Source organism: Sceloporus occidentalis, unplaced genomic scaffold (assembly GCF_023333645.1).
Source record: "Sceloporus occidentalis isolate IW3139 unplaced genomic scaffold, rSceOcc1.0.p SCAF_174, whole genome shotgun sequence".
In the NCBI taxonomy this organism is placed as follows: domain Eukaryota; kingdom Metazoa; phylum Chordata; class Lepidosauria; order Squamata; family Phrynosomatidae; genus Sceloporus; species Sceloporus occidentalis.
Genome location: NW_028317154.1, coordinates 1,782,113 through 1,801,209, shown reverse-complemented (window position 1 = coordinate 1,801,209; position 19,097 = coordinate 1,782,113). Strand labels below are relative to the sequence as shown.

Sequence of the window (19,097 nt, the reverse complement as noted above, 5' to 3'; positions counted from 1 at the left end):
CAAGAATACATATTTTTTTTTTTTTCTCTCGAGTCCTTTGGGTCTTGATGACCTAAAATATATATATGTATATTTTTTTCATGTAAAAAGAATTTTCACTCGCACAGTTCATGGTTAAACCTGAGAAAACAGGGAAGGGATAGCAAAAGGATGTCTGATATGGAGGAGTTCCACAAATTAAAAAAAAATTGTTCTTAAATTTCCCTTTTTTGTCAAGAGGGAGCACTGGCGGTCGCCATCCTGCCTTGGAAGTGGTGGTTTGTGGTGTTGGCATTGGCGACGGAGGAGTCATTTGCATCAATGGTATAATCTGTGTGCTGAGGGCAAAAAAGAAGAAAACACTATTTAAAACGGGAAACAACGGGACGCCCTAAAAACATGCGCTGACAATTCCTTTAAATGTCTTGTTAGACCTCAAGCTTGTCCGAGGGGAGTCCCTCCATGCCCTTTGTCTAACTATCACAACATGTTGTTGCGTATCCAGCGTATAATATAACTATACAAATTTCTGCACACCCATTAGCCTTAACTCGATGTTATTCCGACCATTGTCAAACCCAGCCCAGCTCCTCACAAGTCCCACACCCCTGCTTCAAGAATAACAGTATCCAAGGGCCCCTAGGATTCTGCTCTTCGTCTTAACACTCATAAAACTAAAGAGTTCTATTAAAAACAAAAAGCATAATCAAGAATACTCTATAGCATAACTTGCTTACAGAACCTGTAAAACCAGGCCATCTTCCACCACATCACGCAAAAAGCTTTCTTGAGCTATTCACATAGTATATTCCTCTCCTAAACTGCCTAGATCACAGCCTGAAGACCGATGATCAGCTCAGAAGATCGTCTTTAATCTGTGTTGTAGCAGAGCCTCCCTCCTGTTTCACTATCGTATTGTTTTTCACCCCTTACATGTCTCCGGAAGATCCTTTGCAGTAAGCTCCTCTTCGGGGGCTCAGGAAGCTGCCTCCAGTCTAGGTCAGGAGAACGTGTCCCATTTGGTCCAAAGACATTGAGGTCCTTAAAGCACTCTGTCTCAATCATCTGTGAATTCAAAGCAATCGGTCGGGAGAAGGATCCCAGCATGAAATGGATCAGTAGGGTTTGCAGGGCCAACAATAAATAATATGGGTGTACTTCTTATGCAGCTCTTTCTAGGTTGTGGTCACATCTCATATGACCCTGCCGAAAATCAGACCAAAGTGGTCTGTCTCCATCAACCTCTTTTACAAATAAAGATTACTTTTATTACTTGTAGAAAATGTAAGTGTTGGCAATTGGTAACTTCACCAATTACTATGAAGGGCCAACACTGTCAAGTTTCTGGAGCAAGAAGGGTTAAGCTGGCCCTGTACGATGTAAAATTTATTGGGCTAGGATACTTTGAAGAAATCTCTAGATTCTGATATACATTACACAGGGCCAGCCAAGATACAGCAAAAACGTTTACCCACCTCGTTTTGCCATGGTATCGACACACAGCCCGTTGCAAACTTGACATAGAAATCATTATCGGTTTGGTCCAAGTTGACTCCTTTGACTGTAGAAAACTGTTCAATATCCAGGACGTCCTTACAGTATACGGCTCGGGGCTGCAGGGGGGCAGTAAAGAGTTAAATACAAACCAGTAATCTTAATGAAGGGAGCACGCAAATCGTCTATATGCTTTGTTGAAATTTTTGTAAATTGTTCATCACCGCTTAGCATAGTTTAGAACAGATTTCCAGCAAATCCCATCACACCTAAGCCTGATTTGTGCACCATTTATGTTATAGATACGTAATCATATGTAATATATGTATCTATACACATACATACATATATATACATACACACACACACACACACATATACACAGACACAAAATATTTCCCTGCTGCTGATACATAGTTGACTTGGGAAATGAGCCTTGCTTATAAACCAATTGAACGTTAATGGAATATGTAATATAATACACGGCTGACACTTCCGATCTAGCGATTCTCCCACCCTCTCTAGACAGTCCCTCCGATTTCACGCTTATTTAAATATCCTCGGTTCTTACGTCTGGCACAAAGGACGGTTTCATTATTCCGGCTTCCAGCCTCTTAAAGTTGATGTTCCTGAGAAAGGGATGCTGCTTCACCTGGTGGGCGCCATGTTCCCCGCAGCCCAGCCTCTGCTTCGGGTCTTTGGTCAATAGCTACCAACAGGGAAGACAGAATTTAGAGAGAGAAGGAGAAGACCTGACCATCCTTGATAGAAGATCGTTACAGCACTTCTATCCTGACATCTCCCCACCACCATGACAGTAATATAGAGACTGAGAGTGGATGAAAGGAGATACGCGAGTGTCTAATTCACAAATTTTCCTAACTAAATTTGGTTTTTAAAATAAAAAATTATTAAGACAGATCTACGCAACCTCGCTTTTAAGTGACAGACTGGTCAGGCAGCACTCACCATCCTACAGATGGATTTTGTGTGTTCTGAGAATTTATCAGAATAGGATTCCTGCTCTTCCTGCACTCGCTTTTCCACTTCTTCTCTTTTAACCCGTTCTTTTCGCGCGCGGAACGGAGACTGCCCCTCGATCATCTCGTAAATCAGACACCCCAGACCCCACCAGTCCGGGCTAAATGTGTAGCGCTCGTTCTTGATCACTTCTGGAGCTGGCGGAAAGACAAGACGTTTCAAAATGATGCTTTGTACATAAAATGATGAACACAGAGGGGAGAAAAAACAAACAAACAACAAAACACAAAACTACAAGCAGAGAAACCCCTAAAACGAGAACAGCTATTAATCCAAGCAGGCTGAGAACGTTGCTTGGTAACAAAAAAATAAAAAATAAAGATATATATATATATATCGGGACCTTGTGTACCTTATTGTTGCTGGGAGGTATCTCTCCGTTAGTGAAAGCACTTACCCATGTAACCCACCGTTCCCACTCTTCCTCTGATGCTCTCTCCCTCTGGAATTTTAATGGCCAATCCCAGGTCAGAGATTCTGATGTGACCTTAAAGAAGACAACACTTATCAAAACCAGTATTCCGTTTCCATGGCGACTGCTCAATATGTAGAAGTTTGCCCAGGTGTTATAGCTCAAAAAAAAAAAAAAAAAAAAAAGTCATTTTGACGGAAGAAATTCAGGAGCATTTGCCCAGATAGTACTATTAACCCTTACTATCCCAAAACCATTTAACCCCAGGAAGATCTTTAATTTACGAATGCACCGACATGGGGAAAAATGCTCTTATACTGTATGTATCCCTAACTCTTTATGCTGAAAAGAAATAGTATTGTCTGAAATGCTTGCAGAACGTACAAAACATTCATCTGGTGCAGAGTTTGAAAAGTGATGTGGTCACTATTGTCACCATTCTGTTGGTTGCTATGGTAATAAAACTGATTTTCAAACTCTGCGCCAGTCTGTCTGGGATGTATCAATTTTTCTTGAAATTTCTGGCCGAACACATATTAAGCCTCACTTTTTACCCTTATTTATTGAGCCAGACCCTTACTTCCAAATGCAGAACATAACGGGCAGATTATACTTGCAGCAACATGGCATGACGTGGCTTTGATGTCGTAATTTCTAGTTCTATTAACCCATAGAACACACAGGAGCCTGAAGCATGAATACAGAACGCAGGGACTGGGCCAGCCACAGCATGACACTTACCATCATCATCTAAGAGAATATTTTCTGGTTTTAAATCCCTGCGGGAAGAAAAGTTGTAAAAAAAAATTGTTAGAAATTGTTAGAAAAATTCTTTTAAAACATATCATTAACCCAAGTATTAAAAACTACCACCTCCCAAAAAGCAAACATGTAATAGTAGAACACAAAGGGGTAAATAAAATAAAATTTATTTAAAAGGCGCAGCGTACGGACTTATGGACCAGCAAACCATGGACCAGGTACATGCGACCCGTATGAACGACTCTGTCTGTCTTTCTGTACGTGTTCACGCTGTTCTACTCCCTAATTCATTCACTATTGTGGAGCAATAACCACCCAATTCTAATGGAAACATCAGACTGGGCAATGGCCGGCTAAGGATCCTGCGAGTTGCTCCAAGCTACCCGTTACGTACCCTAGACACCCAAGTCTTGTTCCCTAACCGTACTTTCCTCTAACATTAACCCCTTCATGACAAAGTCCGTATATGTACTAGCTCACAATACATTGTTTTAAAGGGGTTAAAGCGTTTTAATGTGGTAATGTTAATGTGGTATTAAAAGTCTTCCCGTTTCAGACGTTATCAGCCGAAGAGGAATCTCGCTGCCTGTCGTTTTCTACATCCAGAATCTGAAGCTGTCAAAACTCCAAGTCTGATCGGGAAGGGTCTGTCTGCTTAATGGACTAAACTTAGTTATCTGCCATTGATAATAGGAGACCCCTGTCTATTAATCAAGGGCCAAGATTTTTCCAACTTCCACGTACTCTCACTTTAGTCCTTGCGGGTTGTAGTTTAGTCTACGAAGGCTGCTTAACAACTTAAAAAAAAAAAAAGTTTTTTAAAACAAAAATGCAAGAGAAAGTATACAGCGCCCCCCACGCATTGCCCAGAACTGCATTCATTTAACATTCAGGGATGCAGAATCCGTGATCAGGACAAAGCTGTTGGCAAGTGTCCGGTCCCCATTGTGTATCTGCAAGCAGCGCAGGGGTTAAAATAATCATATAGTTTTATTGTCTCTGCTCAAAAAGAAATAAAAGAAAATCTGGTTTTAGATGTACATTGTGGCTCTTAACCACCTACCTGTAGACAATGCCTTCCTGGTGTAGGTGGTCCAGACCACAACAGATCTCGGCAGCGTAAAACACCACACGTTCTTCCTCAAAACCAGGATTGCCCATGTTGTAGATGTGGAATTTGAGGTCTCCTCCATTCATGATGGTTAAAACCAAGCACAGGGCATCTTTTGTTTCATAAGCATAAGCCAGGCTGACCTAAACCACGAGAGAGCCACGGAATGAGCAAACGTCCCGGGTCTAACTCAAACAGACTGTGCAGTGCACCGAGAATAGCCAGGGAGGCTCTGATAGAGGCAAAGCATGTCTGACCTTTCAACACACCAAAACTACACACACATACACTCCCCAGTAATTGTCTGACCACACATGCACATGGCTTTAAGCACCCAAACTACAAGAGAAGGAATTCTTTCAAAGAAGAAACAAAGACAACTAATGAGGGTCATGGACGCATTGAAGTGCACTCCAGCACAGATGGCTTTGAACTAACCAGCTACACCTTCCTTCTAGAACCCCAAACAATCACGGCTTTTAACATGTTTAATTCAAACTACGTATTGCTTTTCTTTGTCAAATATTCCAGCCACTAGGTGGCAACCCAATAAATACCATATTTGCACGATTATAAAGACGACCCCGATTATAAGACGACCCCCCCAAAATTTTAATATTAATTTAGGAAAAAAGAAAAAGCCTGAATAAGACTACTAATCTATAAGAAAAACGTTTAACTAGTAAATATTAATTTATGTAAACTATTTTTCATATTTTATAAACTATGGTTGAAAAATGTTTTTTCCCTTTTATTTGCCAACCTGCCCCCAGTTATGCACAACTGCCCCCAGATACGCCTTATACACCACTATATGCCACTCTGCCCCCCAGAAATGCCTTATAACCCCCTATATGCCACTCTGCCTCCATGATATTCCTTTTAACCCCCTATATGCCATCTCAGGCTAGAAGAGCTTCCTCTAAATGATAGTGAAATGTCAGATTTTGATCATTCTTGGTATAGGGCTGTGTCTACCCCTATTATAATTAAGACAGTCCATCTATGAGAAGAGGATGGGGGTGAGTGGATCAAATTCATACCACAAATCGGCTGTTCACTTTCTCCAGGATCTGCTTCTCATTTAGCGCCATCGCCTCCCCTTTCCTCTTCTTGATCCTCTTCTTCTCTAGCTTTTTGCACGCGTACATTTTCCCAGTGGCACGAACCTGGCAGGCACATACCTGAGGAGAGAGCAACACCTCGCTTATTAATCAAGGTACTGACAGAGGCGTTCTATGACAGGAGCGCGTACCAGAATTCAATACACTTACCTCCCCAAATCCGCCTTTGCCCAGCACTCGGTACTGCCGGAACGTGTCCTTTGTGACTGCTTGTCTGCAAGAGAAAGAAAGAGCGAGAATTATAATGTATCACCACATCAGAGACCATCAGCCCCAAAAGTTTCATATTCTTAATGTGGGCTATGAAGAAAAGGGAAAAGAAAAAAAGTATGAAAAAATCTGATATATTGTTTAACCATCAATCTTTAAGAATCAACCAACAAAAATTCCTTTTTGTTTGTATTTTTAATTTGTATTGAAGTCTGCACACCGCTTACTCTCTAAGAACGGTAAGCTTCCAGTACAGCCAGTAGAGGGCGCCGCTGGGTCTACTAATCTACTCTTAGCTGTAAGGGGAAATGTATCGGGGAGCACAGACGCCCAGAGCTACGGACAAATCAGCTGTCAGGACGCGGCCAACGGGTAAGGAAACGGGCAGCATTTCCGACTGCTTGACTTTTACTAGAACAGGGACAATGACGCAAACATCATGCTTTATTTACAGATTAAAAATAAAATAAAATTGGGCAACGCTGTTAAAGGGACCGTCCAATATCTCAAACAGCCAAGGAGGAATGCATATTATTTTACTATAGAATAGTACTTTACTATGCATTCTTCACTTTCTGCAAATAAAATCCCCATCACCGAACTGAAGTAAACCACTGTAAAAGCACTCCCATTGGACCCCCAGGAGCCAGCGCTAGAGCCACATCGACTAAACGCATCTCCTGCAAGACAAGGAGCTGGGTCTAGGAAGCAGCACCAAACATAGAAAGATGGTCATAAAAGGTTTGGCCGTAGTATACATTTTGGGAGTGTGGGTGTGATACTTTAGTCTATGGGTGTTACACGCTCACCAGATGCCCGGATTTTTGATCACACATGGCTTCTGCAATTCCCGGAACTACATGACCATCCCACAATCAACAGGAGATGAACTCTTTCCCTGCACACAGAACCGCATGCCGGTGGATTTTCAACCTATAGGTTCATTAATATACCTTTCGAGACTTTTCCACTGCAGGAAGCGGTCAAAGTACATGCTTTCCTGGTATTCTCGGAAAGGGGACCCTCGCAGAAATTCATGGAGGTGGCTGGCGAGAAAGGGTGATTGGGATTAATATCAATTGAGCCTCCTGGTTCTTAGCAAACACTGGAAAGTATGTTTAAGATATCATTGTGTTCAGGTTTCCCTGCTTACCTAACGCATTTGGTAAATATGTCTTTGCTTGGGTTTTTTCCAAAGCTCTCTTTGCATTCTTCCATGTGTGCATCTGTGATCTCGGGAACGTAGTCTGCAGACTGGGGGGGGGGGGGATAAGGGACGTGAATAAGAAATATCTATTTCTCAAAAATGAAAACATTTATAGAACATTCCAAACCGTAAAAGTCAACATTTTAGTAAAATGGTTTAAATGACTCTGCTGCATCCCTCGTGACCCCTACAGTTACGCCAGGCAGCTGGACCGCTTTGGTGCGCTCACCATGCCACCCCAAGGCCAACTTGTCCACCTCTTCTACTCTTTATTATCCATCCTTTCCACATCGGTACAAGTTAGCTCTGTTTCTATATCGTCGTCACGCCATCTAATCCTGACCTTCTGTTCCTGCTTCAGTGACCAATATTTCCACTGTGCCGAGGGGAGGATTTCATCGCTTGAAGCTTTTTGCAAGCCCCAGGGGGGGGGTCACATTCTAATAACGTGGCTATTTTAAGGGGATTACGCGATTGAGATGAGCTGGAAGGGGTGGGCTGCACGGCACATCTGGCACTCAACCTTATCGCGTAGGGTTATGTTTGACAAAACAACAACATGTATGGAGGCCAAAGCCAGGGACCTGGGATGACACCCAAACGCTGGCGGAATTACGAGAAGTCTTCTTACTCTACAGCTTCAAAAGTAATAAAACTAAAATAAAAGATCAAAACAGTTTAGAACAACATGGAGATGTCCAGCAGATTTTGTGGCCTTTAACCGGACACCTAGTCCCATCAAGTGATGTCTCCTTAGATGGCCTATCATGGACCAGAGCTCTACTTGGCACTCGTGGGAACCCACGCATCTCCCACTTCCACACCTGGTCCTTGCGAGCATCCGTACGGACATAAGCTAGGAGTTTCTGTATCTGGCAGGCAAGCCTGGTTCAGCTTGACTCATGGCTCGACCGGCTGCACTTAAGATTTGGCGTGCTCATCCCCCCCGCCGGTATGGGGGAGAAAAACAAAAGCAGAAGTCAAACCATTTCAGCGTCACTGCCTGGAAACCGGCCCTGTGTTTACTGAAATGTATGTATTTTCGAACCAGATTTCCTTACAACCCGGAGGAACACAACGGCGTGTAAAAATCATGCAGATGCTAAGAAACGGAGGTTACGATGGTTACATAGTATATAGCAGCCGTGGGAAAGTAGTCATTTTTGGTTTTCATTTGCAGGAAACCCGCTGTATAAACCTTAAACAGGTTTTTTTGTTTTTTTTTGGTTTCATGCCCCTTACAAAAAATTAAATGCTTAAAAGTGGGTTTTAAAAATAAAATTATATCCTTTCTAAACAGCAGCCGATTATTGACTGAATGGTTTTGATTGCTGAAAGAAAAAAAAAAAAAAAAAAAAAACTTTTTTTTTTTTTAATTTCCTGTTTCCGTAGTTCTTCTCTATAAATGAGAACAGGTCCGCGATAAAAAAAAACAAAACACACTTTCTGGGCTGCTAGTCAAGCGTTTAAAAGAGGCAAGATCACAAAAAGTGAACAGGACAAAGAAAACGAAAGCAAAACGCTTGATTTCTCACCACCGACATGAAGAACCTTCTGATAATCTCCTCTCCAACTTCCTTCCTCTTCTCATCTGGAGCAACTTCATATTCTATCTAACAAGACACAAGACCACAAGTTACACGTCGCCTCCAAGCGTCATATATAAACGTCCCACTCTGCATTCCTCCCCGAGAAATGGAAATCCTCCTAAAAACAATGATTTTGATTTAAGCAGTCAATGTTTTTACATAGGTCAGTATCTGGAATCATGGGCTGCCATCACAGGGCCTGACTATATGGCACCTAATATAAGGGAGACACTTTGTAGGACACACATCTGGCGGTGCCTCTGGCAGCAGCGCTGGAGCTAAAGGAGGGTCGATGATGAGCAAACAGGAACAATAGGGTAAAAAAAACCAAAAAACAACATTGGGAGAGGGCTAATGGGAAGGTGGGGGACAGGAAAAATGGGAGACACTCAAATAAAATGTAAGGGGAAAGGTGGGCTTCCATGATCATAAGATACTGCAGCCCTGTCTGGTGGCAGGACACTAGATGGCACAAAATATGAAGCTTAAAGCTTTGGACAAAAATTGTATGCTTAAATACTGACCTACGATATGTTAACACACACACTAATATATATATGTGTTTGTGTTATTATATATATATATATATATATAATTATATCTATAGTGAAAAAGTTCTTTATTTCTTAAGAAAAAAAAAAAAAATGTAAAGATGTAAACCACTTACCACTGCGTCGAGGAAAAGAATACATTTAAAAAGATGTTCCCTTGTTTCACAGAATTGGCGGAAAAGAAGGCGTCCAATTGGCTGCTTCTCGCACAAGCTTGTATAGTCTCTTTCTGGAAAAGAAAAATGGTTTTCTTTTAACGTTCTGTTCTATACAAAAATAACATTTTTCTTAAAAAAAATACCCTTTTTCCGTATATATTATGAACAGAGAAAATCTTGGAAAAGAAAAAAAAAGCGCATATTTAAATATAATTTGTCTTTAAGCAAACAAAATGACATCATCACAAAAAAATATGCAACATGAAAAAAAAAGTTCCCTAACCAGAGGGTAGAATAGCTCTCAAAACTGGAATTTAGATGTTGGGAAATTGCCAACTTCTTAAAAAAAAATAAAAATATATATATATATATACACAATATATTATTATTATAACAAAAATGATACCTTAAGTATACATATATATACATACATTATATATCTATATATACATTCACACACACCACTTTCAAAAAAGTTGTTGGTTCTGAAGGTTTGCTTCAGATACAGAGTATTAATTCACATGCCCATAATGGATCCTTCTCTAATGTAGGGTTCCGGGTCCATGTGAAAAGGGGCAGCCTTTTGTTGGCTACGAAGGGTTTCCCCGTAGAAACTCTCTGCCGGAGGTGGGTTGGTTTGGGATTATGAGGAACGTTCGGTTGGATTCGGTCCCCACTTGGCATTGGATTTTAAACTTCAGAAATACCCAAAGAATTTTGCAGGGTCCTTCATGTGAGCAAAGCTAAGCAACCATGATCACCATACATTTTTGTAGTGAATCTCAAAGGAATAATCCACAATCAGATTCAAACCAACATGTACGGACTGTTCTCAAAAAAAAAAATATCACCAAATAAGGAAAATTTCCCAAACATACATTTGTTTTTTTTTAAGAGGTTGATTTAAGTATTTAAGTTGGAAGAACATGCAGCCTTAAAACTAATTTCTTAAGAGCCTTTTCATGTTTTGGTACACAAATTTAACACAGAAAAGTAGAAGGGGGGGAAAGAATGCGTTCTATCAATAGTATTTGGGCTGGATGCCAATGGCTCCAGAAACACAAAAGATAAAGTAGAAGTGACCATTTAGTAAACTGGTTCCCAGCCATGGGATTTATTAACAAATAGTATTGGAATGGGCCAGTAACACAAGCTACATAACCGGTATAAGTCCGTCGGTGGCTGGGCACCTCTTGTTTGAGGTTAGATCTAGATTCTACCATTTACTGGGAATACGTCCCAGCTCTTAAACCTGCTGATATCCCTAGATTTCTGTAAATTAGTGTTATGGTAATAAGCGTTTGGTGAAGATAATCCAAGGAATTAAAGGCTACCGAGAGATCAGGGCCCCTTCGTCACAGGGCCTGGTAATTGTTCGAGGCTTAAGGAAGACCTAGCAAGATAGAAACGGCGCTGCCCTCCTAGTCATAAATATGCCTTTGATATCTACTGGTTTTCTGAGTGGATTTTAGTTGCTAATGGGTTAAAAAAAAAAATTTGTGGGGGAAAACCAAATGAAAAATTAAAACCCGCTCCTGGGTAGGTTACACTTGTGAGTCTAGTGGAGCGCTTGTAGCCATCTATATGGTACAAGCCAAGAACAGACAGGGTACGAAAGCCAGTCACGGCACTTTAAGGTTATCAGTTGATAAAACATGTGCGTGTTATTTCAACACGTGTGAATTACAACACATGCCGCGTCAATACAACCTTTTATTATCCCATATGAATTACTCCAGTGAATGAACTCGCATGCACAGAGATGCCAAGCACCAAGAAAAAGGCTAGGGCACGAGCTGCACTCTTCTGTCAATCATCTACCTGCATAAGGTGGGATATGAAACAAAGAAAAGAAACTCCTAACGCTTTTCACGCCACCAAAGGAGAGATGGTGGTCCCACTAGATACCCATACATGGAGGATGGGGCATTTACCTTCCAGACCCCTGGCCGGCTCACTCTGCCAACACCCCCTCACTCTCAGAGCTCCACTATATAGAGAGACGAGGGATAACCCGCTCAACATATGTTGAACTTCCCAGGCATGCTGATAAGCGTTCTTCCAAAACAGCGTTTAGAACTTTGATAATGTGAGTTCATTCAAGTCTCAGTTTTGAAAAGGAAGGAGAATGGTCCCCGACCAAGCAAAGTCGTTGGTTGAAACAACCAATCAACTACTCAGCAACTTAACAACAGGGGGAGCGAGAGCTTAATGGATAGGAATAATCACGCAGAAGAGGAAGTTAAGATGTCTGCACCCATGGTATATACATAAGGTGGGTTTATTTAGTGGTAGTCCCGCCAAGGAGATCAACAAGATCCAACGGGAAAAGGTGTCGTGCCGCCATTGTTCCTGGGCTAAGGAGTACATTATGGGTACAGGGAGAGGCAAGCAACATGGATCAGGTCACTCTATGGAGCGTGATGGCTGTCTTAACAGTCAGGGGGGCTGTGTACAAAAACTTGCCAGATTGTATTACCATAGCAACCAGTGGAATGTCTCAGTTGTTTAGAACATTTCTTAGTTGCTATAATAAGACTACTTTTTAAACTTTAAATCGCAAGCACTTTTTTTTTACCCGACTATTTTGGAGCTGACTCTAAAAACCCTCAACGCACAGAAAAAAAAAACCGATATATCTTTGAGCAGCTCATATAGCGCTAAGTCAAAATACATCAAAGTACGCCGCAACTCACCCAGTTGTCTTCGCAAGTCTTCACATTGGCTGATGTGTGGAAATTTTAAGATTTCCCTCCATTTTTTACTACGTCCCTTCCGTTTGCCACCTCCGCCTGAAGAGGAAAGAAAGAATGAATTGTAGTCATTTAGACAACATTTACAACTTATCCCGAACAATTCAATACTATATTAATAAATAATACCTCAGCTTCAGTTTTAAAAAAAGGCTTAATTATTTACGGCGCCAAAGCAGTTTACGCAGCGCTTCTTACAGTCCATACGTTCAAAGGGTCCGACAGAACAATAATCAGTGTAATCCGAGTGTAAGTATGAATGTATGTATGTTCTGGAGCGTGTAAGTATCTCACTGTGTGTGTAAGTATGTGTTTGTGTAAATATGTTCCTGAGCGTATGTGTGTTTAAGTAAGCATGTTACAGTATGTTAGCGTGTGTGTTAGTATCGTTGGAGAAAAAAAAAAATACTACATTTTTGGGTGGCCCCAAAATTTGTCAGCCCCTGCCATGGACGGACGTGGTGTTGTATTGGTGGCAGATAAGTTCTAGCAGCAAAGATTGTATGCTTTTCTGAATAAGTGGGTTTGGAGGTTTTTCCTGAATGTTGGGAGGGAGGGTGAAAGAGTCCTCGAGGTACGGGGCAGCATGAGCGACATCTTGTATAAATATATAAGGGGACAGTACAGAGATCACTCCCAGGACCTATTTATACCCAGGACTGTATCTATAACAAGGGGACATCCTCTACGGCTGGAGGAAAGAAGGTTTCTACACCAGCACAGACGGGGGTTCTTTACAGTAAGAGCGGTGAGATTATGGAACTCTCTGCCAGAGGAAGTGGTGATGGTAAACTCAATAAAAGAGTTCAAAAGGAGCCTGGACGTGTTTCTTGAAAGCAATAATATTACAAGTTATGGATATTAGATTAATAGGGACAGAACGTTGATCCAGGGATTTATTCTGATTGCCATATTTGGAGTCGGGAAGGAATTTTCCCCCTGGTATGGGGCAATTGGCATCTGCTTCATAAGGGTTTTTTGCCTTCCTCTGGATCAACACAGTAGGGACACAATATGTATATAGGTTGAACTTGATGGACTTTGGTCTTTTTTCAACCTTATGAACTATGTTACTAACTATGTTACTATGCAGGAAAATGAAGAGGTGATGAGAGAAGGAAAGCATTGCTCACCGGAGGAACGTAAAGATCGAGTAGGGGAGTATTTTGTTATGAGGGCAGAAATGTAGGGAGGAACAGTCTTATGGAGGGCCCTATATGTTAGTGGAAGGATTTTAAAGGTAATTCTTGAGGTAATAGGGAGGCAGCGGAAGGCTCCGGAGCGGGGAAGCAGAAGAAGAGCGACCGGTCAGCATGACGTGGCCTTTTGTTGAAGAAATTTACACTGATTTTCAAGAGAAGCGCTTTCCTGCGACTGCTTTAAGGGACCTTGTAGTAAATATGCTGCAATATTAAAAAGGAAGATGGCGTTCTCTAAAAAATTCAAACGACGACTTTCTTGTACAAATTAGTACGGCATTAAAAATAATTGGCATGCCGTTCAGAAACTTCAAGTACTTTTTAATAGAATAATTGTAATCCTATGACTGTCTCTGGTGTATATAACTATCGTCAATACACACCGGTGACGGGCCAACTTTTCATGTCAGACATCGGTGCCATCTCTTGGCGACGGGTGTGAGGTGCCAAGCTGACAAAACATGCCAAACCCAGAGAAAACCTGCTTTATTTATTAAATAGCATTTATTAATTAATCTTGATAACACACCCAGATACTTAACTCCATGTTCCACAGACAGCAACTTTATTTACAATACGCAGACAATGCTGATGTATAGGCTCAAGCAACTTGGTCAGCAACGCCTTGTGGTAATCTGCTTCGAAAGAGTTACCTGCTGGCAGGTATCAAAAAGATTGTATATCTTCTTGACACCTTCAGTGGGAAAGCTGGCTCAGAGAGGCCTGTACTGTTTAACCGGCTATCAAAGATAAACATTACATGAAGAAATCTAATTCAACAATGGCTAAAAAGCCCGACTGTGTTATCGTTTCCTTTTGGAAGGTAGTCAGACCTGGTGACATAAGGCTGGGGTTTTGCCAAAACCACCAGAATAAGGCACACAGAAAGCAACAGCGGACGGGCGCAAAGCACTGGAGCGGTCGCTACACTCGTCCAACAAAATACCAGCAGTAACAGAATATAAAGAGCAGTGTCTGGGTGTATAAAGAGATGGATAGGGCAGTGATGGGGCAGCAGGGTGTCTGGGTGTATAAAGAGATGGATAGGGCAGTGAGGGGGCAGCAGGGTGTCTGGGTGTATAAAGAGATGGATAGGGCAGTGAGGGGGGGCAGCAGGGTGTATAAAGAGATTGATAGGGCAGTGATGGGGCAGCAGGGTGTTTGGGTGTATAAAGAGATTGATAGGGCGGTGAGGGGGCAGCAGGGTGTTTGGGTGTATAAAGAGATTGATAGGGCAGTGATGGGGCAGCAGGGTGTCGGTGTATAAAGAGATGGATAGGGCAGTGAGGGGGGGCAGCAGGGAGTCTGGGTGTATCGAGAGCAGGGTAACAAGGCCACGAGGGGGCAGGAAGGTTTCTATGTAATGAGGATTACATTTAGTGAAATATCTATTTGGAGACACGGAATAAGAACCTGTGCGGTGTTTGAATATAGATACATAAAGAACAAATATCCTGGTTTGAAGAGACAACAAACCCGCGGACAATAATGCAAATGAATCAAAGTCTCTAAGTGACAGCTGTCCATGGAAGTAAATCGGGTGATGTAGGCGACCCGCGCCGTTTGTTCTCAGAGATATTTAGCTTAAAAACTTTTACTGGTGGAAGTTGGAATCAGAACGTCTCCAAATGTCAGGGCCAGCATTATCTAACCAATTTCCTGCCATGGAGTTCTTTCCCTCCTCCTTCCTCACCCTTACAAAAGGGCTGCTCGAATCAATCAACAAGGAAACAATAATCTAATGGGGAGGAATAATCACGCCGAGCCTGAGAAAAGTGGGTTTATGATTCACAGACGTTGTTTGTTATCCTGAATTGGAAAACACAGCCGAGTAGATTTACTTGGCATATAGAACACAGAAAGGTTTGAGAAAAGTGAACATTTAAGCACATAAAAGGGGGATTTAACTTGAAAAGGAGGAGAAATCTAAGAACAAGAGGTCGTAATCTAAAACCAGAGGGTTGGAGGCTTATGCGTAACGAAAGAAAGTTTAACTTTTACGGAGACGGTAGTAGATAAGTGGAACAGCCTTCCAGCAGAAGTGGGTTTATACAAAGAGGGAATCTAAAACATATATACGGGATAGGCATATGGCTTCTGAAACTAATACAAGATCGAGGTCAGATCTTTTACATCGGGGGGGAAACGGGCCGACTAGATGGGCCGACTGGGTCCGATCCGCCATTAAATTCTAAGTGATAATTCAGATCGAATCCCCGGCGTCCTATATTCTGAAGATTACGGCACTTGCTTAAGGTAGTGTTTGTTTGCTCACCTCCACACTTTATTTATACTTCTATTTTTAACCCACATTTGAATAGAAAATGACAAGTAAGGTCATCCATGCCAATATCAGCCACATGTTTACCGCTCATGAGTTTCCTTTTTTAGCAGCTAATATTTAGTGGGATTAGAGATCTATTTATTTATTTATTTATTTTAAACACACGAAACAGCAGATGAAGATAAAAGATAATATCTATTAACAGCGGCAGCTAACACACCGCCGTCGCAAAGCCACAACTCCTATCACGCTCAGCAAACACACCGCCGGCGGATTATCACCGGGGTACGGCGCACCGGCAGCAGGTGGGAAGCGTTGAGAGAAGGTTCTAGGTTTATGAACCCACAGACTGAAAATATAGGCAAAAAAAATTACTAGAATCAGAATTGCGGTTTCTGCAGGTTCTTACTATTAATTTAAAAAGCACCAAAATCGCACGAAGCGTGGGGGAGGAAAAGCGCATGTACGACAAAGTGCGAGCGTACAACTCGGAGAGAACAGCTCACACACAACGTCAATGCAAATGATACACAAAGATAAAGCTGCTGTTCCACTTCTACCCCTAATTAATTTTAGGCCGGATGGGATAGACTAAAAACTAACAGTATTAGAGGGACTCGCCGGTGTCCCCGGCAAAAAACACATTAAAAGTACGCTGTGAGTGATATGCATTCGTTAGCTGGAAAATAATACTTCTCAGGAGAAGCTACAGCTCCAGAGCTGCAGCTTCCAGCCTCCTCTGGCTGCTTCAGTCGTTGGCCCGCATTTGGCGGCAGGAAAGAAATCCCACCGAAACCAATTAGACCGCTTATGCTGCATGGCCGCCGGAAAGGAGATTGCGGTCTCACTAAGTGCGGGGAAGCTGACCGCGGGGAGCCGAACATCTCCTCCACAGCAGAAACCCCCAAAAGAATCTGCAAGCGGGGGCATCGTGTATATTTAAAAATGGACCACTCGGCTATGCTATAGCTATACTCATGCACTGGTTGTCGGAGTGTCCCTTTCAGGATACTGAACACGCTTTCGATGTTATATGAGATCGCTTTAGGGTTCTGCTCGTACATCTGATAAAGATACAGCGACAGAATGCGGTTCGGAATAATAATCCAAAATATTGCACCTTTTGCTTCCATTATTCATATCAACTGAGAAGAAAAAAAAAGCTCTTAAAGTTTTGTTTTTTTTCTAGTACTTATTTTTTTACACACAGTACCTTCTCCGCAGATAGATTATTTTTATATATACACACACACACACACACATATATATATATATATACATATATAATTATATATATAAATTATATATACACACACTTTATTTATTTTTACTACTTTTAACCACGTTTTGAAGCCGGCACTAATAAATAAAAAAATTATCAGATGTTATTACCAGACACAAGCAAAGCTGCATTGTTATTATATCACTAGATTATTTACATGCAAAACTGGCTATTATTGGTTGCGTAATAAAACTTTACATAAGTGAGCAGTAAAATTCGCACGCGCCCGGCGGTACGCTCCGAGAAACCGGAGTGTATTCACTCAAGTCCGCAGGTTGACCGGCTCCACGCTAGAAAGCTTCTCCAGCAACAAGTGCTGAGCTGGCCCTGTATAAAGTATAATGTAACCGGTAATGATACCGAAGAATTCTACCTGATTTAACTATACATTATACAGGGCCAGCTTTTATAATGTATAATAAAGTCAAAGAGCTGAAACACAACTCTCTTCCAAACTCTCCTGCCAGCTCTCAATTTAGTCAATAAACCCCACAGCCATTTAGAATTATTGCAGGGTATAAGAGTATATCTGTGGCAGAATTTATTACGCCACAGGCTAAAATCCAAGATAAAATATCGTCCCTATTTCTATGTGTTGAAATGAAACTACATTTCCCCCCAAAGCTATGCAGGAAACAAATACATACATACATACATACATACACACACACGCTTTAACAACTTGCAGAGGTCTCAAATACTTTCGTAATCCTCATGGCCATTACCATCACGCTTGATGGGTGAGGATTGATGTATAAGTGTTACTTTTAACCTTTGCTCTGCGAAATATGTTGGGTTTTTATAAGCCAAAAAAAAAAAAAAAAAAAATCGGATTGGATCAGAGTACGCGTGAAAAGAATACGGAACATACGTGTGGGACGTACGGAAAGACGAGGCATGGCTGGTTGCCTTGAATTTACTTTTTCCTGCGCAAATTTGTACTGGCAAAACCCCACCGGGGTATTAAATAATGCTTTACCGCCATAGCAAGTAGATTAACTCGCACAGAGCAGATTAGAAGTAGATTTCGAAAGGATAAACCGTGGGGTCAAATCAGATTTTATTTGGCAATGAGACGCAGCCAGATGGTACGAAAAGCCTCTTATTAACCCATCTAAGCTCAGCCAAAAAAAATAAATAAAAAGCCCCGCAAAAATGTCAGTGAGCAGCCACTCCAGAGTGACCACTCACCGTACAGAGAACTCTGACCTTAGGATCTATTAAAGTGGATTACAACGGACCTGCCACCACCCAAGATGCTCACGTTACACGGATCGCGCACGTTGATCTGATTTACGTGATAATCTCTTGCCATTAAAGGGTTACTGATGCTTACACTTAATTTAGCTTAAAAAGGGGGGGTTAAACAGGTACAAGAAAGCCAGCAGACGTCACCATTCTGCCACGCGCCGATGACGCAAGAAGAGCTGCATTTTGGAGAATGCGGGTAATGAGAAAGGCAGCGAAAAACAAAGCGAAAATATAAATCTATTAAATTAATTATAAACGAAAAGCCGGGTTCTGATTGGCTTCTTAGTGCTTCCAGCCAATTAGAAAAAAGCTAGATTTCAACTTAAAGTGATGTCAGTCCCACTTATGATGCAAAACAGAGCGATAAAACTAGAAATACCATTCTTTACTTTCAATGGTTTAAGTACTAATGCGAAGGGAGGTGAATGAATAGGTTTCTAGAGCTTGTAAGAAATCATACGAACATCTCGTCTCCCCGTTTTCTCGCTGTAAAAACCTCAAATTTGGTTTGACCCCCGGTCTTCCACCTAAGGAAGGGACCGCTGAGGTTCTAAAAGCTGATGTAACGTTACTATTGGCCAAAGTAAAAATTTATCAACTTGAACTAACAACATTGCTAATGAATGAACGAAACCTTCCTTGTTGATGTATCTGGGATACAATAGAATTGGTCCGGCTTCCCTCACAAAG

The 19,097-nt window shown here is 41.6% G+C and overlaps 1 protein-coding gene across 1 annotated transcript; it reads right to left on the bottom strand.

Moving 5' to 3' along the window:
- Window positions 1-212: 212 nt before the first annotated feature.
- LOC149279254 (G protein-coupled receptor kinase 5-like) lies at window positions 213-12,596 on the bottom strand. The gene is made up of 16 exons (XM_089501454.1): window positions 12,590-12,596; window positions 12,335-12,430; window positions 9,597-9,709; window positions 8,876-8,953; window positions 7,287-7,387; window positions 7,087-7,179; window positions 6,074-6,137; window positions 5,843-5,983; window positions 4,752-4,942; window positions 3,668-3,705; window positions 2,912-3,001; window positions 2,443-2,651; window positions 2,045-2,182; window positions 1,455-1,592; window positions 913-1,044; window positions 213-317 (listed from the first exon to the last, which is right to left on the bottom strand). The coding sequence occupies exons 1-16, from the start codon at window positions 12,594-12,596 to the stop codon at window positions 213-215; spliced, it is 1,734 nt and encodes a 577-aa protein (XP_089357580.1).
- Between the last annotated feature and the right edge of the window lie 6,501 nt (window positions 12,597-19,097).

Coding starts and splice junctions, on each gene's coding strand:
- LOC149279254 (XM_089501454.1), bottom strand. Junction 2,652..2,911: donor GGGAACGGTGGGTTACATGG/GTAAGTGCTTTC, acceptor TCTTTCCGCCAG/CTCCAGAAGTGATCAAGAAC. Junction 2,183..2,442: donor CAAAATCCATCTGTAGGATG/GTGAGTGCTGCC, acceptor CCCTGTTGGTAG/CTATTGACCAAAGACCCGAA.